The sequence below is a fragment of the Sander lucioperca genome, chromosome 15 (genome assembly GCF_008315115.2).
Source record: "Sander lucioperca isolate FBNREF2018 chromosome 15, SLUC_FBN_1.2, whole genome shotgun sequence".
Lineage (NCBI taxonomy): Eukaryota > Metazoa > Chordata > Actinopteri > Perciformes > Percidae > Sander > Sander lucioperca.
The window spans coordinates 13,405,867-13,428,428 of NC_050187.1; the positions used below are offsets into that span (position 1 = coordinate 13,405,867).

The 22,562-nt window shown below is 43.2% G+C and overlaps 1 protein-coding gene across 6 annotated transcripts; it reads right to left on the reverse strand.

Annotated features, from left to right (window-relative positions):
* Positions 1-154: 154 nt before the first annotated feature.
* Positions 155-22,151, reverse strand: srfb (serum response factor b). Of its 6 annotated transcripts, none has more exons than XR_004895239.1 (9): positions 21,032-22,151; positions 17,612-17,845; positions 6,146-6,383; positions 4,235-4,399; positions 3,827-3,937; positions 3,197-3,394; positions 2,990-3,066; positions 2,132-2,363; positions 155-2,073 (listed from the first exon to the last, which is right to left on the reverse strand). XR_004895239.1 is itself a non-coding variant. In XM_031284313.2 (8 exons), exons 1-8 carry the CDS (start codon positions 21,680-21,682, stop codon positions 2,268-2,270), a joined length of 1,803 nt encoding a protein of 600 aa, XP_031140173.1. In that variant the 5' UTR covers positions 21,683-22,150; the 3' UTR covers positions 2,116-2,267. The 6 variants fall into 6 exon arrangements, 1 of the variants encoding a protein (XP_031140173.1); XR_004895237.1 differs by having other exon boundaries at positions 17,579-17,845; positions 21,032-22,150; XR_004895238.1 differs by having other exon boundaries at positions 2,965-3,066; positions 17,579-17,845; positions 21,032-22,150.
* Positions 22,152-22,562: the final 411 nt, after the last annotated feature.

Sequence of the window (22,562 nt, forward strand, 5' to 3'; positions counted from 1 at the left end):
TCTCAGAGGCATTAGCTCATTTATTCCTATTCAGCGGTCTTCATTTCAACATTGCAGTTATACAATAGGTTTCATTCAGGACAATATGGTTTCTTTAACATTCTCCGTCCCAATTAAAAAAAGATAAAGTCCTTCAGCAGAAGTTGTGGTCATGCTTTCAACAGTTCATTGTGTTTCACCATGTTTTTTTATTACAAAATGTCTGTACAACAAAACAAAAATACACACAATAACCATTTTTCTTAATGACAAGGTGAAAACCACAAATTCTCTTCAATAATTGCCTTTTAAAATACTATTTCTGAAAAACCACCAGATAATATTGGGGGATTGAATGTCTTTAACCTGTAAATGTCCTTCACAAACAAGCCTGCAGGATGATGATGCCATCATGTACAAGAACAGAGAACAAGTGTGAAAATGACCTCTCTTGCCAGTGAATAACTGAACAGCAGTCAGCATGGGTCTGTCCAATTCTCTTTGGCTTCAAGCCAGCATGCTCAGTCGTCCTGCTAATTCTGTAGAAATGAGTCAAAAAAAATCTCTGGGCACAGCAGAGGATTGCATGAAAGTCCAAAGTCATGTGAGGTGGTCTGGAAAGAAGTAAATTCTACATTTCCCTTGCCTAGCAGTGATTTAGAAATCAGCCATGAAAAAGAGGCACTATGGTGCAGAAAGAAGGCTCTCAGTCTAATAACTCTCATTGTTAATGATTGCTGAGGTACATGCTGAGATTGCAGTCAGCCAGGGTCTTAAGTTGTAGTTCCAAGAAGTAGATTAACATTTTTGAAGCACCTGAAGTCACGTTTCCTTCATAAGAGATCCTTGTTCGTACAAAAATATTTATATGCATTACTGTTGTAATACTACAGCATTTCGACTGCGCTGAATAACTGACTGCTTGACAAGGAAACAATGATGCTTTGATTGCAGCACTGAAGTGGAACTGCAGTCTATACAGTGTCTTGTTAAACAAGAGATTTGTGTCCAATGCCCTGACTCAAGTCAGATAGAGCATCACATAATTAAAGTTCTGCAGTCAAGTGGAGACTGGATCATTTTTTAAACACGAAGTTCATGTTTTTATCCGATAACCTGTTTGTTGGCATTTATAAATAAGTGAACAAACTCTTCTAATCACTTTAAGGATGACAGAATTGTATTCAAATGTGTGTGTGTTAACACTGATGTAAATAATTATATCATGTTAAAAGTTGAGCTAAATGAAATGTCCATCCGATTTGTCAACAGGTTCCAAACTAAGAAAGTGCCAGATCCTCACATGCAAAACTGATACTAACTGATCATGTCATCAGCACTGAAAGCTTCCCAGCTAAAGTAAAGAAGATGTTAACAGTAAATCATATCTTGTGTTTTACATGTTGTGACCCAGATACTTGATCCTGTTCGAGGGACAGTCCAACAAATATCACAATCAAAACATGTAGAAATAATCCAGCGTTCCTTCTCCATCTTGTAGTGAAAACTCCCAACAGCATGACAGTATATCAACATATGATGGTATATTAAATTAATTTACATATACATGTAAATAATTATTTTTCTTTATGCAAATCATTTATGTACATACAAAACCACTACGTAAAAAACAACTACATGCCGTCGCACAAACTAAACCAGGCTAAAAATACAAGTTATCAATAAAAAAAAAAAAAAAAAAAAAACTATGTACATTTTCAAATGTCTCTTTTTTTTAAGTCAATAAGCGTCTCCCTGCCCATTTACAAACCCCAGATATGCGCGTGCACACACACACACACGCATTTGTGCACAAGTTGCTCACACTGGAACATTCAGACAAACAAATGTCTCTTTGGCTGGTGTGAAGCTGTGGCACCTTGCAGTGTGTGTGTACATGTAATTACACATTTTCAACAACAAAAACACGCACGCGCAAACAAAAAAAAACCAACATCTTACGGCATAGAAAATAGGTTCCAATGATGGATGTTGTGATATATTTCCTATGCATTTGTGTGTGTATGTGTATATATATATATTTTTTTTGTATACCGTTAAGGGTCAGCCACACATACGCCCTTGTGTGTGTGTGTGTGTGTGTGTGTGTGTATATGTATATGTGTGTGTGTATATATATATATATATATATATATATATAAAATAATATTTAAAGTCACATTCAGAAGTGTAATGTGAAACGCTGTAGGAAGGCATCAATAAATAGAGATGTATGTAAGTCAGTCTGTCTCCCTGGGTCTGCCGTGTTAAACAGCTCCAGCTGTCTGTCAGTCACTCTTTGAGTTCTGTGCTGCGTCTAAGTTGACCACCTGGAGCTCCGTCAGGTTACTGCTGCTGCCGCTCGACTGCTGGCCAATCACCATCTGGAACAAAACACGGCTACGTCAGGAGACGGTACAGGCAGCCAATCGCAAGTCATCACATCACACAACCGCACACACCACCCAGCGCAGATGGAAACCTTGCTACACTACATGCTGTTTTTCATAGAGTGGTGTAATGCTGTAATAGAGCGGACGTTGTCTGGAATACTCTGAAATCAGGTTCAAGTGAAATTTAAACTTTAGAATAGAGGATTCTTTTCCACAAGAGTGCACCAAATATAACCTTAAAGGATTTTTCCATTAAATACCTATATATTCTAAATCAATTTAGAGAAATAAATTTACTAAATTTTTCTCCATTAACACTGGACTTTATATATATATATATATAAAAAATAAATAAAAAAAAAACATTAAAATTTTGATTCCCATGCACTGCTACAGTGGTGTTCCGTTAGGCCTACTGCATGTGTATTGTTCTGCAAATCCCAGGTAAAACAAGCTGCCAGCTGATCATTCACATTTATCTAAAAGAGGCAACGGGTGACAACCCTGTGGCTGCTGTGTGCCAGTGCTCTGTTAGGATGCATTAGTGCGGTAACGTGGCATGCTGGTTGCATAGGGAATATGAGAGTTTCACTTGTAAAATGCAGATCTTGCCGTACTGGGTGTAGCTGCACCGCAGAGACGGGGATCTGCAGCGTGCCTGGAGGTGCTGTGAGGAACACCTGAGGGACCGCGCCTGGGGGAGGAAGAAACAACAACATGGTTTTCCCATCGGTAAACTCTTAGCATTGGGTTTATTTGAAATGATGCACAAATGAACCCACATCTGTCAGCCAGTAAACCGTGTGTGTTGTTGAGTGTCTCACCTGAGTCTTGGCCCTGTGCGTGGGACACCTGCATGGTCGACGTGCCCTGGGAGAAGGCGTTGAGCACGGTCAGCCCCCCGTCAGTCATCCCCGGCGTGGAGGCGTACATCACTGTGTGCGGGCTGGGGTACATCATGTGACCCGCAACAGACGTCGGCACCGACGAGGTGACGATGGTTGCTGGGAGACTCACCGTCGCTGGAAAGAGAGCAGGGGAGGAAGAAGGCAGAGGAGGAGGAGGAGGGAGAGAAAGCAAAATGTCACACTGAGGGCAAGAGGTGTGTACAAATGTTGGCCAGCAGATGGTGCTTAACATCTATCTAAATCCAACCGCTAACTCCTTATGCAGTGTGTAGTAGCACGATAATCTGCTAATGCTGTCAGGCACAAAGTAGGACAGCAACACACAAGAGGAGCCCATTCCCACTCATTGAGATGCTGTATATTTGCATTTTTTTTGGCCAAACTAAATTTCAGAGTCTGATATGAAAAGTAAAGTAAAACTCCATAAATATCATCATGTCATCAATTCATTACATGGATTTTGGATACTGGTTCACCAAGAGAACCTACCAATTCTAATCCAGACAGGACAACGGCGTCTTTCTTCAGAGAGGGGATTTGACCTACCGGTGGAGTTTGTGGAGGTGTGGCAGATGTCAAGGCTGCTGTCGCTGTTGGAGGTGGACTGGGTGCTGTGGTGTACCGTGATAGCCTGGAGCTGCTGGGGAACCCCTGCTCCTGGAGACACATACAGCCACTACAGTAAGACACCGAACACCCCACACAGGGGGTAGCGGTAGGCGCAGTAGGAGTATATGGGGACTGCAGCAGTGGGGGGTGGCACATGGTAGCAGTAGAAGCATTTGCAGTACAATTAGCTCAGATAGAAGAAGTTGCCGTGCGAGTAGCATTAGAAATCCCCATCATTAGTTGCATGATGATTAGTCATAGCAGTAGAGGTAGCATTAGCGGTAGCTTTGTGATGATATGATTAAGATTAGTATAAGCAAGCAGAGTTGTGGCAGAGCAGGTCACCTGTGAGGGAGACAGCAGCAGGGAAGCGGAAGACAGCCTGCTGTCCCTGCTGTGACTGCGGGGCGGCAGCCAGGGTCTGACCATGCTGCCCCTGCAGGGCCAGGGAGTGCTGCTGCAGCTGGCTCAGAGGAATGGTGGGGGTGCCGGGGGGGAGAGGAGTGCCTGCTGGAGGGGCACAAACACACAGAGGGGGGGATCAGAAAGGAAAAGGAAAGGAAAGCTTGGAAAAGTGCTAGTAACTTAATTGTACAAATGTACCCCAGTTTATGCTTTAAATCTATAGTGCAAAGTTTCTGTCGCCCCCATGAGGAATTCTAAGTAATGACAACAAAATTGTCGGCGCGTCCACATGATACAAGCATTACGCAAACGTTCAATAATACATACATGGCTGCTAAGTTAAGTGACATATACTGTATGACTGTATCAAGTGGTTGGCTGTCACATTGACGTTTCATTCTTTTCAAATGTTGCGTGATTTGTTTCAATGTTGTATTATCTAAGTGTTTTTCTTTAACAAATGGCAGATATTTTTCATTTCAGAACATAGACTCTGGAGTTACACCCTCACATTTGGTCACAGTTGCTGCAGCAGGGCGGGCAGGCCCTTTCAAGCTGTCAACTGAGGAGGTTTTAATGTGGGAGGGTGTGTTGTTCCACCTGGCACTGCTGCTATGTGCCAGACAGGTGGTGAGGAGGAGAGAGGGACAGAGCAATAGAGGGAGGGAGAGGGTGGAGAAAGAGTAAGGGTGACAGGGAAGGTTGTAGAAGGAGGAGAAAGATTGAGAAAGAGAAGGAGGGGGATGGACAGAGACACTGCCTGGCTGTCCAGCTCTCAGTTAAAATAAAAGAGGACCCATTAGCGGGCATCTTGTGTCTGTCTATTCAGCTGTGGCGGAGCGCAGACAACAACAACAACAACAACAACACACTGCAACAACTACTGCAACACTGGGCCTGTTCGGAGTCACTGTTGCAACACAGACTCTTGTCTACACGATAACAGCATACACTGTAGAAAACATTGCAGCCATTTTAAATTGTTCATGTCATGGACTGTCCAAATAAAATGTTTCAGAGCACTGACCTTTTTATACAGATAATATGGAATTCAATTTTCGTGAAATTCAAATGTTCTCAATGTCTTTGGGGGGGGAATCGTGACCTCTGGGAATCCCCAGGCTCCACTTTTGACGCCCCAGTATTTCCCAGCACATCCACCATGAAAAGGAAATGTAATGAATAATTACTGGAGAAAGACCATTTAGAAACACTTTAGGGATCCCCAAATCAGAGCCTGCTGCCCCATAGTCCTCATCGAGTTGGTGCAGTAGAGCTCCCTTGTGTTTCAGAGTGCGTCTGTGAGGTCTCCTTTAATGAAGGGTCGTGTCTAGTTCATGACCACTCTGTCACAAAGCTCCGGCTCCACAAAGTACGCCTCAATTATGATTTCAGCACAAACCACCGATCCTTCATTGAATATTCATGACTAATTATGGGCCGTGTTCATCCTCCCTTATTGCCCGGTCTATTGTGCCCCGCTCACCTAATTATTCCTGTCCCCAAGTGACAATGAAAGGCAGGGCCAGTCGCCAACAGACGTGGCTTTCCTGGATACTGAAGGCTTTGTAAAACCTGAGGCCGCTGAGTGTTGATGACGGATATGAAGGGCTGTTGTCGAAGAGAGAGCGAGAGGCACGACCACTCTCGGGACGGCTGAGATCACGGCACGCTGCCATTCAAATTCTAATCAGCTAATAAGCTAGACAACACAGTGACATTAACCAAACATGGCCTGCGGAAGCATCAACTCAGTTCAAAAGGATGAGGTTAAGATAAACAAACCATAAAAGAAAATAATTCAGAATTGTAACAGAGCTCTCACGTGGAGGTAAAGACTCTCCTACATACCGGGCATGAAAGTGAAGCCCCCGGGCAGCTGCATGACTCCTGAGGCGCCAGCGGTCTTGAGGACGGTGCCGTTGGCACTGATGTTGCCGCTGGCCGAGACGGGCGCCAGGTAGTTGGTGATGGGAAACGAAGGTCCGCTGCTCACCTGCATGGTGGTGGAGGTGGTGGGCACGGTGCACTGGGCGCTGCTGGTGCTGCCTGGTAGGCTAGCTACCGTGAACGTGGGCTTCAGTGTATCCTGTGGGAGAGAGCAAACCCGGTGATTAGGAAGACAGGGGAAGATCACTTGATAAATTAAATCAGTACTGGATTCTGTCAAGGAAGAAGGGGTATGTGGGGTCAGTGATTTAGTATTTACCTACCATAAATGTGAGGTACTCGCAAGAAAGAGCAAGAAAGAGCTTTTTGTCCCTAGTAAGGGGCAAGCTCCAAAAACACTGTGTCCTACAATTCCCATGATGCAACTCAATTATGTCTTTTGTTATGCCTGATGTGACTGATGAATGCCAACATCTTTCAACAAGAAAAGATAAAACCTTATTTATCCCGAGGGAAACTGTTGTGAAGCAGTTGCAGTACAAAGTGGCAGCGAATGCAAATAAACGATAAAAAGGTGCAAAAACCAAATGTACACAAAGCCAGAAATGTAAACAGTCAAACAACAATCTCCACATCTACAGTTTGTAACACCGTCTGTTACAAATGTGAAGCCATGTCCAAGATAACCCCGATGACATCATCAGTTGTTAGTATTTCAAACTGATAGACTAGTACGAGCTCTACTCTGCTAATTCCATTTATCCCAGTGACCACAAAAGCAACATCAGAAGAGTTTCACATGAGAACACCTAAAATAACACCATTAATGGGTCTCTTCCTATTTAGGGGAGGAGGCTTTAATACTCAGTGTTTTCAGGGACCAATGGATGGGTGACAGAAACCAGAGTGGGTTATAATGGACGAAGGCCAAATGACATAAACAAGGTAGAGAAAGTGGTAGAGGCTGGGACCCCTCTAATTGCATCCATATGTACAAATATTTGCAGTGCAGAGAGCATTTCTCTGAACAATTTCATTCTTAAGTCTAAAAAGAACAAAAAGTTGCATTTGAGTTGGAGAAAAATATCTTGTCAGTTAGGGCTGGGCGATATGGAGAAAATCAAATATCACGATATCGATACCGCAACGATATTGTAGTGTTGACTATTGGTGCTTTCATAAAATATTTACACAATGTTTTTATTTACACATTTCACAGCTCTGCAGGCGGACTGACTCGAGCAGGTCTTCACCCGTCTGTCTCCTGCGGTTTTAACTTTGCTGCGTGAGAGTGGCCGCTCCAAACAAAAAAACTGATGGACTCAATTAAGTTCAAAAAAGGATTAAAGGCTGCACAGTCCTGCTCAGCTGGTGTCTATATGCAGAACTCCGTTCACAAAAACAACAACAAGGATAACAACGTGGCTCTAATTACTGACCAAATGTACTGGGGGGAAAAATGTCACCATATTTTGTATGTATCTGTCCAAGTCCTGTAACTGGGGGACACATAGCTCTGTATACATCCCTATTCTCACCAGACACACCGCCGTGAAAGGGCCAGAGGAAATGCAGTCCGGTAAGAGTGGTCTTCACAACACCACTCTGACACAACACAGTGCCTGATGTTAGTAGCTTTTCTCTCATCAACTTCTCGCAGAACTTCATCTGAATTTATTGTCATTTAGTGTTTTTTTTTTAAAGTCTCTTGCCGTCTCCAGCGCTGCAGTACCACTGCCTGAACTGTTACTCACAAATATATCCATGCTGTTACTAATGTGCCGGCAGAGGGGCTGTTTAACCAAAACATGACTTGAAGCTTTTAAGAGACCACCAGACAGAAGCCTGGGTACTGATGAACTCGGTTGTGCGGGGCCAGAGGTGTATGGTCAGAATCAGTGGTGGAGGAAGTAGGGCTGCAGCTATCAATTATTTTAGTAATCGAGTATTCTACCGATTATTCCATCGATTAATCGAGTAATCGGATAAGAAATACTTAGTAAGAAATACTTTGTAAACAGCAATAGTAAATACTTATTATTGCTGTGTACTAAAAAAAAAAGTACACAGCAAAAAATGTGTGTTTTTTGAAAAAGCAACATTTTTTATTGCCAAATTCCAAGTACATTTTTGGTGGCTCAAATGTTAATATTTTTCACCCCCTTCCCCTTCTTGCCTCTGGCTCTTTGCACTGGATATGCAAAAGAGCTGTTCACTAAGCCCAGGTAAATGTGACTGTACAAAGCTTACAGCAGGGCTATTCAACCACACTGTTCTGGGGGACACATTTTCAGAAGGCTAATACTGAGTGAGGAGAAAGAATAAAGAATGCAGACGTCTCCGGCATGATGACGTCATTCACGTGCATATTAAGTGGCCATGCTGGGGGGAGGAGCCGGTTTGTCTCCGGCAGCAGCTAAGTTTCTAAAGATTAGTAGCAAACTAATAAACAGTTAGACTACAAACCGACAGCTCTCGTTTTAGCTTGTTGGTAAAACATGTCTATTTGCAGAGTAGCATGCTGTAGGCTAGCTAGTGGTGTAAAACATCGCGGTGGACGAGAGCAGCAGACGTTAGCTAGCTACCTTGTGTCGGGTTCGCTCCGTGGAATGGATGAGTAGACTGGATGTTTTCTACAAAGATGATGTAGTAGCATGTTTGCAGCTTAAAATGATCCCAAACTTTCTGTCGTTTTCTCTCGCCTGTCTCTTCTCTTAGACCCTCGCTATTTTCGTCTTCGTTCATTTGTGATCTGGGCCGTCAGTCTCGTGCATAGACAGTATATAAACGGTCTTGTGTCCACAGAAGCGTCAACCTGTTGTGTGCGCTAGTAATTATCCTCCGTGCGGAAACACAGTGAGCCGTACAACCTTAATTACATTGATTTAACGAAGCTTCGAGGCAAAGAATTTTGCTTTGAGGATTTTTTGTATTCGAGGAATCGTTTCAGCCCTAGGAGGAAGTATTCAGATCGTTTACTCCAGTAAAAGAGTTGGATTACACCACTGATGAGAATGTTTGCATGTACACACACACACACACACACACACACACACACACACACACACACACACACACACACACACACACACACACACACACACACACACACACACACACACACACACACACACACACACACACACACCTTGCTTTATAGTTACATGGAGTAGCATTTTAATAGGATTTGGTATGTTTCCCAACAAGTTTTGAGTCACCATCCTACACTGAAATTCCTACATTCAGCGATGACAACTGACAATATATTGATATTATATTGATATCGTGATATGAGACTAGATATCGTCATAGATTTTAACTTTCAGGGTGAACACTTTAGTTCCCGGAAATAGTCTGGTCCCAAAAAGCTAGCAGTTAGCAAATGACATGTATATTCGAGCGTTACCAGGGGACGCAGCTATGTCACGGCAGGTGTATTGCTGAAGACCCAAGGAAGTGAAGTGTCGAGTGTAAAGTTGTTTGGATGAGCAGTTGTCGAGAAAGCTGCAAGCAGCAATACCGGAGGCCAGGCAATCAACACGTTCCTAACAGGCACGTTTTGAAAGGGCACTGTACTAGTAATACATAATGGCCAAGAGAGAAAGGGATATATACAGTATACTTGAATACTTACAGCATCATCCATTCATCAGCTATACCTGCTTATTCTGCAATAAGATCCAATCACTGCTCAATCCAAGTCTATTGAAGAAAAAACATAATTTCTGCACTCCTATTTTGTTGAGTTACTATGACAACTAACTGACCATGTACCATGACATCTCTGTACAATGTGTAGAATCAGGCAGGTGAGATGCACACACAAACTTAAGATGAATAGAGGTGAGACTACAGTAGTATCACAGCTAATGTGAACATCACTCAACAGCAGAGCAGGAAGGGTTTGTGAGTGGGCTGCATGATAAGAGCAGGGTAGGCGTTAGGCCGGGACTATAAAGCACATCTAAACCCACCATGTCTGTTTCTACGCACTTACGCAAACACTTTATCACTTAAAACCAATGATCTGTAATAGCAGAATGGGAATAAGCATACACATTAAAAAGGCATGTATGCGTTTGCATGTTCCTGTGGGTTCAATGTTCTTTGAGGGTTTGATGACAGGCAGCCCCATTTTAAAGGCTCCTCCACATGTGGCCAAAAACAAAGATGCAGCTTTCTTCAGTCTAAATTTGGAGAACACAACCGCTATCCTTTGCAGTCCTCAGTATCCCATAATGCATTGCAAACTCTTCAGTCCCAGACTCGAGTGTAGCCAGGGACCTTTGTTGTATGCCATCGCCCCATCTCTCTCTCCTTTCATGTCTGCTCTATACTGTGTACCATCTTATACCAGATAACCCTGATGATGTGATGAGGCCAGGGTTATCTGGGCTTGAGCTTTGACACTTCATGTACTTAAGTGAAATGTTACAACTCACACTATAAACCTCTGTGAATGGGAAACTGGTTTTCCAAATTCAATGGTACAGTCATATTTACACTTCAACAACTTGAAAACGGTTAGTTTTTTACTCTGAGGCTAGACTACATCATTTGTGCAGAAAATGCAGGCTCAGCCTAGACTCAAGTCCTCTGAAGGACAGACCTTTGCAGGCCTAGACTTTGGGAAGATCCAGCCTCGGAATTGTGACAAAGCTTTTGTGTCATAGACGCAAAGCACTCGACACAGAGTGCAGCAGTATAACAAATGAGGTGAATGAAAAAGGCTTGTTATATGGAAACACGACCATGTGTCACAACACACAGGCTTACAATGAGCAAGCAAGGAAATGAGACGGGCTGCATCAGATAAGCTTATAATTCTGAAAAAGGGACATACATTATCAATTACAACATAAAGGTAGTGCAGAAGCAGGCTCGGCCAGCCTCTCTTAGCAAAGCACTATTGGTTTTTATATGTGACTGATTACGTGGGTGAGAGGTGGATGATCCAGCATGGACTCAACTGATAAGACCTTCGTACCACATACTACCATGTCAACACATCACTGGAGCTACTGTAGGGATTGACTCCCAGTCTTCAGCCACATCCCAGTCTGCTCAAGTCTTAATATCAAAGATAGTCTGCTAGCGTGGCTCTACAAGGACTAAACAAAAGTTTTAGTTTTTGAATTTGATGACATTAAAAAATCAGGGGGATTAACAAATGATCAAGGGTGTGGCCGTTAACTCGAGTTTTCTGGCCCTCATGACGCACAGATGGCTAAGCAGGTGTTGTCTTATACAAGCTGCTCTGAATCAATAAGAGTGTAGAAAACCAAAACTACAAGGAGCTGAGCAGTTGTCTCGTCTGCAGCTCAGATTCAGGCCCCGCTGAGGGGCTCTGACAGTCCAAGGTCCTTTACCTCTTTAGTTAAACAGCAGCTGGAAAGTCAAAGAGGGAGGGCCACACAGCGGACTCATAGTTGTTCTGCCCTTTCAACCAAGAAGGAAAACTGAATAAAATTCAACCAACAACAATCTGCATCCATTTACTGAATCAGGCCTGTCCTTTATCACAGAGCCATTGCTGACAATCCGACTGTGACACAGCTATCAGCAGGTCTTCATTCTCCCAGGAGACTTTCCAATTGTGGTTGAAGTAATCGTTTCATTAATGTCCACTAAAACTCAACAAGATGAATAACTCAGTCTACACTGGTGTAAGGGGTTACAGATAGAACTCATGACAACAGGTAAAAGAGGAAGAGGATAACGGTCACAAAGCAGAACCAAAATCAAGCCAAAACAATAGAGACTGGGGATAAATTACATTGAGAAAGCGCAGTGTTTGGATCATCACAGTTGTGTGGTAGCATGTAGCACTTAGCCACAGTAGCAGCAGAGTACGTATGTCTGTGAGCAGCAGGCAAAGCAGAGTCAGACCTGTGTGAGGGGTTCGGGGACAGAGGAAAGGATAGGGGCCGAGTACAAACAGCTGAGGGTACAGACAGCTGGCGGTAACCTTAGCACCTCGGAGGGGGAATTAACCCTTTCCAGGCCAGCTGAGGCAGCAGGAGGCTACGGGAAAAGACAGCCGCCATCTGACTCTTAGCAGTTCTCACCATTGGGGCCTTACGAGAACTACTGAATTCCTGTAACGGACTGAGATGCTTCACCAGAACACGACAACATGGCTGACTAAAAAGGGACAAGGCCACTGTGTTCCAGCTTTTCCATATTACACTGTTCCATGGAGAATTAAATGGCTGCTCTTGCTTTCCTGTCACATGTCTACTCAGATCCAACCAGGACAGAGTTTGGCTTCAAAAGGTGTAAACGGATTAATCATCCAGGTTTGACCCTATGTGGTAATCTTAAAGGTCTAGTCAAACTGCCACTATCTCTGTGACCTACATAGCAAGCTTCCACTGACCTACTGCTTTGTTTGACCACCTCCAAGTGTCTCCTGTTCAACTGGCCAGTCTATAAACAGCGCTGGCTTTTAGTTCAGTGTCAAGGCAGCGCATAGTAAACATAGGCCACAGTGGTGTAATGCATACCTTCACAAAAGTGTAGACAAAGCCTCAGCACTGTCATTTCCTCCTGAAGTCCATGTCCTGCTCCTTTTAATACAATCCTACACACCGATACATCAAATCATCTCCATCACTAAACGTTAACCCCTTCACTGTAATATTGGAATATACTGGAAGTCTGAATAGTATATACACAACACAGAGCTGAAACAAGTTGTCAATTAATCAACTGTTCTTAATTTGCAGCTGTTTTGATCATGAAAGCCATTTCAAAAGCAAAAGTGCAAAACTTTACCTTCTTAATTGTGGAGGATTTGCTGTTTTTCTCTGCCTTATGTTATATGAAACTATATATTTTGGGGTTTTGGTCAGACAAAACAAGCAATTTGAGGATGTCACCTTGGGTTCTGAGAGGCTGTGATGGATCTTTGTCCCTTTGTTTTCAGACATTTTACCAAACGATTAAAAATGATAGGAATTGACAATGAATATAATCGTTAGTTGCAGCCCTAGAATATAACACCGTAATATATATCTTTATACTTGTTGGATATTCTGAATAAATGATCGTAAAGCTTTGCATCAGCCTGAGAGGAAATGGTAAAGAGGTTTTTCCACAAAAGCTGGCTTAAATTTCTTTAAATTGTATCATAGATTCTCATTTTCCCCACTCATTTTCAAAATCAACCTAACTATACTGCTCTCCTTGCTTTGAAAAAAAAAAAACATGGCATGGTAACAAATGGTCACAATTTATAGTCATGCGAATGGAGGGCTGAGTCGTCTGGAATAAGCAGTTAATCCTCTGGACTCAAGAGTGCACAGCCACGGAGAGAACCCTCCATAACATGCCAAGTCATTTATTTAACAAGAGAGGGGCGTTATTTTACTCCAGCAACAGAGACCTCATATACATCATGCCCCTCCTATGAACAAATGAGAAATCTTAATATAAAAAGGATCATGAGATAAAATTCAATAAAACGCAAATCACGAGAAACACCGGCAAGCTTATTTACACACTCAAGGATTCTAGGGTTCTTTGGTTTTACTTTCTTCTCTTTAAGTCCTTTCAACACCCGGTTTTCCAGATTTTGGGCATTCGTAAGGGTTCTATATATGGTAAAAGAATAAAAGCCTCCATTGCCCTTTCACATTCACAGACATCATACGAAAGACCCCGTTTTAAAGTAACAGGAAAAGGAGAGAGTAATTAAAAAGAGTAGGACACAAATGAGTCCCTGTTCGTGAGGGATTAATCATTCCAAATTGAAGGTGACAACTGGCAGGCTCGTCCAGTGTTGTTTGGAGAGCCCATTGTGCAGTTTACTGGTGGCTGGCCCTCGTCTAATCTCCCATTTGCTGGCTCCCATCTCCCCCTCTGTCACACTGCCAGCAACATGGAATTTGCAGCTCCATTTGGGACTGCTAAAAAAGGCAAGGCAGCCCAAGTGGAGGAGGTGCAGCCAATGGCGGCTGACCTGTCCAGTTGCTTTCTGTAAAATAAGGGGATGTAAGGGGGAGGGGGGGTGACACATAACGTTGCTTTCCTCCACTCTAACACAGCCTGCTCTCCCTGTCAGAATCCCTCCGACAATACCGCCACCTCTCTCTACATACAGTCTGTTTAGGAGCAGCCTTGTGATAAGAGCGCATATCTGAGTAAATTAACTTTCCATTATCTCAGTGATTCTCTCTTGTCACCTACTTCAAGCCACTGCTCTGCCCAACAGCAGTTTGACAGGAAGACAGAGGAAAAGGTAAATTATTATCAAATCACTTAATTTCTCTGGGGAGACAATTTAAATTCATACACAAACACACACACACATTATATGTTAAATAAAGCGGCAGATCTGTCGCAGCAGGATGTCAAAAGAGCCACAAAGCACAAAGGAGAAGACAAACATGTCAGCTGTTTGTCTGGCCTCAGTCTGGACATTTTGCTTGTGACATTACACAATGATATGTGCTAATGAGCAGAGCAACAAAAAGTCTTCACCAGGATTACAACAGCAATATGGCACTGACAGCCAGATCAGGGGAGGGGGGGGGGGGGGGAGAGAGAGAGAGAGAGAAGGGGAAAACCAGAAGACTGTGATACTGAGAATTCTATACTAAGATGGATCCTCTCTAAGCAAACACAAGTTGTGGGATTTGCAATCCCCTTCCAAAAATATCCCAAAAAGCATAAAAACATCTGTACTGTAGGCACGTCTGATATTAAGAAGCAGCCAGAGAAGCCATAACAATCCAAAGATCTGATGGAGAGTGCCACAATAATTACAAATATACGCTCTTTGTGAAGTGTTATTATTTAATATCTGGTGTATCCACTTTCCCCTCCACCTATTCTCATTTACCTCTACGTCAGACACTTCCCATAATGCCTTCTCCAGCCCTTAAAGAACAGCCCTGAACTTGTTGCCTTCAGCTTTTGGTTTTACGAACTTAATGTGTGCTGCGAGAGCAATAGCAATAGAAAAGCCAGGGTTTTCCAGTCACACACCTTAAACTTAATGTCTTATTATCTTAGCACTGCACTTGAACAATACACTGATTCTTCCCTGTGTGACTGTTGAAAGTAGATGGCAATTTATGTTTCCAGAATAAAGACTGTGCTCTTCATTCTGTTATCTCTCACTGCTAGATTATATCTAGCAAGCTCAGTTTTCAGTGCCAGATTTGGGTTTTGGTGACCTAAGACTCAGCCTTTTCAGTCTTAAACTTTAACAAACAATCACACAATACTGTCAACTATGAAAACAAGATGTGGGGTGATACAGAGCATGACTTTGATACTGTAACGCCCACTATAGGCCTTATCATTTATTTAATAACTCATTTTAGTGAATATTGAATAATTTCAGGAGAAATTTGACATTTCCAGAGCAGTGTTTTTCCACATTGAAATTCTGAAAGAAACTGTTAATATGTTGGACAGCCTATGTAAAATTACTTAGATTACTTGATTTTTTCTTTTAATCCAGTAAGAGTAATATACGAAACAAACTTTTAGCATAATGTCTACTTCACTGCACTTCTAAGTCTCTTTCTTTGGTTCTCCAAAATCTCCTCCTCTTCCCCCACCAGCCATTGCAAACTCAAACTCTGAACTGTTTAGACTAGCTTGGACTGTATGTATTACATACTAGTCTTGATGAATAGTGTCCAGACGCTGCAGAGGTGCACGCAACGACCACGCATCTTCTCTACTGCACAGAAATGATCCTTCGAAATCGAAGACTCCAGATCCACCTTTCCATGTCCTAAACACAACGGCGCGATCATCCTGACATGGATCACATTATGACAAGTGTGTCCCTCTGTCTGTAGTGTTCACAGGGCCCATGCTGGTCTCCCACACTCATAATTGCAGCGGGTGGTAGGTCACATCGTCACTACCAGCCACCTAAATAGACGTCACAAGAAACGGGAACATTTTGCTTAAATATTTCCATTCCGCCCACTCATATCTACATCCTTACCTCCCCTCTATATCACTAAATGAGTGGTGGGTGGGTGGAGGGGGGGGGGGGAAATCACAGGACTCCAAAGACAGCTGCAGCTTATAAGGAATGTGAGGGGCCTCAGCCAAGAAAGCAGGCAGGGAAACCATACCATATATGGCAACATAGGCAGAATCTAATTTTTATCAATGAGCAGAGGGGGCATAAGATTGGCTTAAAATGCAAAAGGTTGATCTCCCATCCTTGACGGTGTATGGTACGTGTTAGTTAGTGCCTTGTAAAAACAGCACGCAGGCAAACAGGCCTGGAAGTTTGTCTGTCTTCAAAGGGGCGTACTTAAGCCGTGTAAACAGCAGAGGGAATCTCGGCTTCCAGCATGTGAGTGCACCAAGGTGTGGACAGTGAAGCGTGTCTGCTGATGAATTTACCGCCTTGCTTTAACATCTCAAAGACCCGAGGTTTTAAGAACCCTTGTAGTGGGAAATACAGAGATCGCAAACTGCAGCTTTTCATTAGGGACGAGAAGAGCCAGCTAATAATGATTATGAGGAGTGGAAATTCATCTTTTGTCATTTAATTCAACTTAACTCGATCATGACAATTTTTTAGAAGGTTTGCGAGTTTGAAAACGGAACAAAATGTATGATGTTCCAATATTTGCAGAAATGTAAGTTTCACCCATGAACACAAGACCCCTCCATCATAAAATCAAAGATAAACACTTCCATGTAGCAGACTGCATGTTTCTCATCCTAACACAACCCAGACCCACTGTGATTTATCTCTGAGTGTCACGAGGCTTTCCTGGATGAGAGGTCAGAAAGGTAAAGTGTAGCCAGCTCCCTTTTGTGAGTGGGATAATTCTCTGCATCTTATCTGGCTTTCCCTTCACATTAAAGCCCTTTAAAAAGGACTACTGAGACTTTTTGGTTTAATTAAAAAAAGGACTTGGTGCTCAGAACCAAACCACAAGCCCAAAACAGAGGCTTCACATATAAACAGGCAAAAGTTCAAAACTGTGTTCACGATAGGACAAAGCTCTTTTTCCACAGCTGATGTGGGTTTGATTTATTTGCTCTCTTCGTGTGCTTATCGAGCCTTATCTGGAGAGATTTCCCACTATATCCATTAGTTACTCTCTTATGGTGCTTTATCAGTTTTTCTTTAGTTTTTTTTTTATTTGCAATGCAATTTATGTCTCTATTGGAAAGCAGACAGTGAGTCACACAGACTAACTCGAGTACCATTGTTGCTGAAAGCAGGGGAAATGGGCTGTGGGGAAAGGTGCAGAAATGAGTACATTCAATGTTGGGACTTCAGAGCTACAGCCTCACTACGATCTTCCCAAAAGAGATAGTGTGTTCTTAATTTTTCGTGTTCTTAATTTTTTGTCCTAACTGCCTAGAGGACCGGTCTAGACCTTTCCACTTTTTGATTCTAACCTTTATGTCGCCCATGCTCTCCGACTCAGACACCTGATAGGTGAGGTCTGTCTCCTCAAAGCCCGTGGCACTCATGCGCTGGTCCGTGGAGGGGTCAGAGCGCGGCGGCGAGTCCGGCGAGTTGAGGCATGTTTGGATCAGAGCTTTGCCCGTTTCACTTGTAATCATGGGTTGGAGTTTGCGGGTGGCAAAAGTGTAGACGTGACCCGTTTCACTGGCCACAAGCAGCAGAACCTGGGTTCCCGTCAGGGTGGAGAGTTCATAGGCCTGGGAAAGAGAAAAAAGAAAATTCAAGTATATAGCAGAGATGAGAGGCTAGAATTTAAACATCAGAAAGATATGGTTCACCAAATTGGGACTTGGATTACCTTTGTCTCATAGACAAAGTAATCTTATTCTCTACTGGAAAGGGAATGTAAGAGATTCCAAAGTGAACCCTCCTGTAGTGAACTCTGACGTATAGCACAAATGAAGCTAAAATAACTTGAGATAAGGCTCCCAAAATAGAGAGTGGGATATAGCTGAAAGACTGATTGTAGCTGGGGACTGGCTTACATAGGCAGGGGCAGTTGTAGTAAGTCAGTCTTGACGGAGGACACAAGGAATTATTCTTAACACCCAGAGGTAGATGACTGTGAAACATGAGGACACCATCACAGTCTGCTGCCTTGGCATCACACACACACACACACACACACACACACACACACACAAAGAGATTCAACTCAATCACACACACCGAGGCTGAACTCCTGTGAAAGCCTTTTTATCTAAATGAGTCATAAGTTATGTGGAGGATGCTTCTGGTGCTGTGAAGGCACCGTGCCATTACCATCACCTTGGTGAACACAGTACAGTCGGAGCTGGCTGATAGATGTGCCATTGTAAGCTGGAGCACAGGAGGAGGAGACAAATCACATTCAAATTAAAAGGATTTTATTGAGCAGTTATAAAACCATGCATTCATGCTGGTCTGCTCCATCATGCTCAAACACTGTGTTCATTATGGGCCCTATCAGTCCAATCCTCTATATGTGGGCACACGCTGATTGTACAATTGCCTTTTGTGTGCAATAATATGATGACAGAGCACAGAAAGGCTAATAATGGCCAGCTACTGCTATAGTGACTCAATGCTATACAGCGCTCGCTTCCCCTGAGCACTTAAAACCTTAATTACATAGAGGTTTTTGATGCTTTGTGTATTGAAGAACGGTGTTAAAAGGGAATCTCTGGTTGTACAATTCACCTCAGCGCCTGCTAATGCAGCATTACAGAAGCAGGTAATGAACTACACAGCTCCAGTCATCCTCTTCCTCCACCATCTCCCTTGATTAGCGCTGGCCAACATCCAAGGCAGAATTGGACTAATGTCACTTTACATGTGCTCGGTGGCAGCACAAACTAGACCCACACAATGCTAACCACACAAAGTTACCTTGCTCTGCTAATGTTCTCATAAATATTCATGCAGAGTGCAGGGGGGGGGGGGGTCAACCCTGGCTGTAATTGGTTCCTCTGTCATACAAAACTTCCTAGTCAAGCCTATATATCAAAATAAAAAAGGAGCAGAAGATAAAGTCATGGACATGAACAAACATCAAACATGTACATATGTAGTTGTGCAATTCAAAACAACAAAATACAGAGGCTTATGTTTCTGGTGTTATCTTAGAATACTAGTACCCAGGGACTAGTAGGTGAGCCTGTTTCAGAGTCCTGGTATTGTGCATGTTGGCTCACTTGCATGGTGTATTGAGATACCTAAATGAAATGGTGCCACAACTTATTTTATTAGTTACATTTGTGCTTTTCCTGCTATGACAAGTCAAAATGTCGGCCATGAAAACAGCCTATTGAGCATAGTTACAAAAAAAGCAAACATGAAAACATACCCTTTACTGGACAAATATTGGAACAAAAAAAAAGGAACCACAAGTACTAATTTAGTAATCCTGCACCTAACAATTTGTATTGTACAAGTATTTACATGCACATGATCTAAAGCATATATGAGAAGAGTACAAATGGGCCTATGCTTAGCACACCACATCTATCAAAATGAAATCTAGGCTCTTCCTAGGACCAGTTTGACACCAGTCTACTATGTATCTTCCCACTCCACCCACCTCTCAATTTCTGTGATGGCTGACATAGTGTAGGCATCATTTAAAAAAAAAAAAAGTCTATCCACACAGTGTGTCAAATAGTGTTCATGTTGCCAAGAGCCTACATAAAGACACCTCAGTTTCCACGACAACAGTCTGAAATACATAGAAAGAGAAATACAGCAGAGTACACAAAACAGGCGCTTCAAAGTAACAAGAACAAATGAAAACTCTTGCACTACAATAAAGCATTGTGTTTAGTTAAGGTCATAATGGAAAATGACCATGTCTACAGCAAAACAACTGCTTTGCTTCTGGTCACCTGACCTCTTCTCCAAATAATCAACTTAAGATGCCTTGATGCCATGTAGCAATACTTATTCATGGCAGTAATCATGTGCTTGAGTTCCAGTGAAATACTGGTACTAAACTTGTTGACAGTAATGGAGGCAATTATGATTACCATGGAGCTAGTTCTTTCATCTTTAATGTCAGCTGCTTGTGTGCCAGACCCAACTAACAAAACTGAAACCAAGACAAGTCATCACTGGATAAGGCTAGATGCTTGTATCACAATGTGTAGTGCCATTATGCATGCACAGACAGTCCCCAGCTTCTCTCTTCTGTTCCAGTGCTCTGACTGACTGTCCTCTCTGATCCCGTTTCCCTGGGGGTTTAGTCAGCTGTTGGCACCTATAGGCCCGCTGCTGCTCACCACCGCATGGCTGCCGCCTGCAAGCAAAGCCCCGCTTTACAGTGACAGAGGGAACAGCCTGTGCACTGAGAGTTACTGATGGGAACTACTTCCAACAGTTCTAGGCCTGTCTGTCTGTGTATTACTGCCTGAATGAGTGTGTCAGTTTATCTGGAAATCTGTGTGCTTGTCAGGCCGTGTGTGTGTGTGTGTGTGTGTGTGTGTGTGTGTGTGTGTGTGTGTGTGTGTGTGTGTGTGTGTGTGTGTGGTCATAAATAGAATTGTCATTTGCTCAAGTCTATTTAAAGCCAATTGCCTGTCATGAATGTTCTGACTCCCTCACATCCAGTGAGTCAGTTTATGCCACAATTGTTTTTGTCTTTTATAAAGAAAGACATTTTTATTAAATTTACTACAGGTCAAAAGTCTCTAAATATAATGTAAGCCCACTATTATATTATAAGTACTTTCCCCATGATGTGATGATATATATATAGCCTACATCTTATTAAGCAACCCCATTGTTAATTCCATGAATGAATGAATTCACAATACCATATATTATTATTTCTGCAGTATGGCCAAACAACACTCAAAATAAAATTACTGTAGGCTAGTTGGATGAGATACAAAGGATATCACCTGACTTACCTTTTTCATAATACCAGTCTTCCTCTTGCTGAAAGTGGTGTACCGTCTCAACTTGTTGTCAATAAATTCCATCTTTATCTTTACTCGCCCACGTGTTTTCTTCCCTGGCTTTGCCCCGGCGACCCCTCCGGGTACCATGCCGTAACCTCCGGGAGGTATTCCCACCTCCTGCCCAGTCACCGCAGCTTCCATCTCCCCTCTCTCCCGCTTCACCCCTCTCCTGCTGTCCCCGAGTGAACCCACTGGGTCATCATCATCTCCGGAGTCAGAGTCATTGTCCGAGCCGCTGCAAATAGGAGCACTTTCTCTGTCCGGGTTGAACCTGGCTCCGTGAGGCAACACAACTCCCGCGTTTAGCCCCACCATGTTGCCCTGGACGGCGGTCTGTAGAGGAGTCACCCCAGTTCCGTTCCCCGGTCTCGCACCTCTCGGACCCCCTGGACCATTAGCCCCCAGCATCCCGACGACGTCTCTTTCCCCCTGTCGCCCGGTAGCACTGGCACTCTCGCTGACCCCCGGTAAAGCTAGCCCTGCTCTGACCAAAACGGGACGGATCCCGCTGCCGATAATCCCCGAACCGTGTCCTGTGTTACCTCTGCCTGAAGGTGACCCGTTTCCAGATGGTGCCGATCCAACCCGGCTCGGTAACATTCTATTTACTGAACCGAGTCTCGAAACACCAGCCAGAAGAGCTGGAGCGCGTTGTCTCGTAAATGGTTGATAAAACGCATACACGCCTGGGCCAAAATGTAAACAAACCAGACCAGTTGGAGGTTTGGAGACTCCAGGAAATTACCGAGACAAACTTTCAAAAGTGATGCTGCCCCCAAGACCCTTCAATCCCGGCTCAGTAGTTCACCCTCCTCCTCTATTTCCAAAACTCTGAGCACTTTCTCAAAAAGGAAAACGCGAAGAGCGCCCTCGATGTCGATCCGCCATGTCACGTAGTCCGCATTGTAAACCGGAAATAACGCTAGTGTCGGCCTGTTGGCGTCTGAATGCTCATTTTTACTCCACCAATACCGCGATATTGATCTTTTCGTGGTTTAAGGATGCATAAAAACATCAGTTTTTTAAACAGCGTTTACGACAGCGCAGTAATCTTACAACCCAGGAACTACTTCCCTCCTTATAAAGAGATACAATGTTTCCTTATATGGTGCTGTCTCTCCTTATTTGGTGAGTCACAGCGTCGCCTATCGATTGGCTGAGGATTATCTGAGCAGCGCTGTCATTGGTCAACAAGGCACCTCATTGGAATAAATACCAAAATGGTTGCGCTACCAACAACGTCACCGTGGATAGGCAGAGGCACCAAAATAACAAAACATCCAACTTTTTATTCCCTACAGGTTGTACTGTCATACCACAAACCATGTTTTCCCATAGTTTATACTTAAAATATATATCTTAATGATCTTTCTTGGTCGAATAACTTGGAATGATTCTGTCAGAGGAATTGTTTTTTTGAGTTTAGATGAGATGTAGGCCTAAGGTATTGCATTGCTGTTGGTGGATATATAAGTTTAGA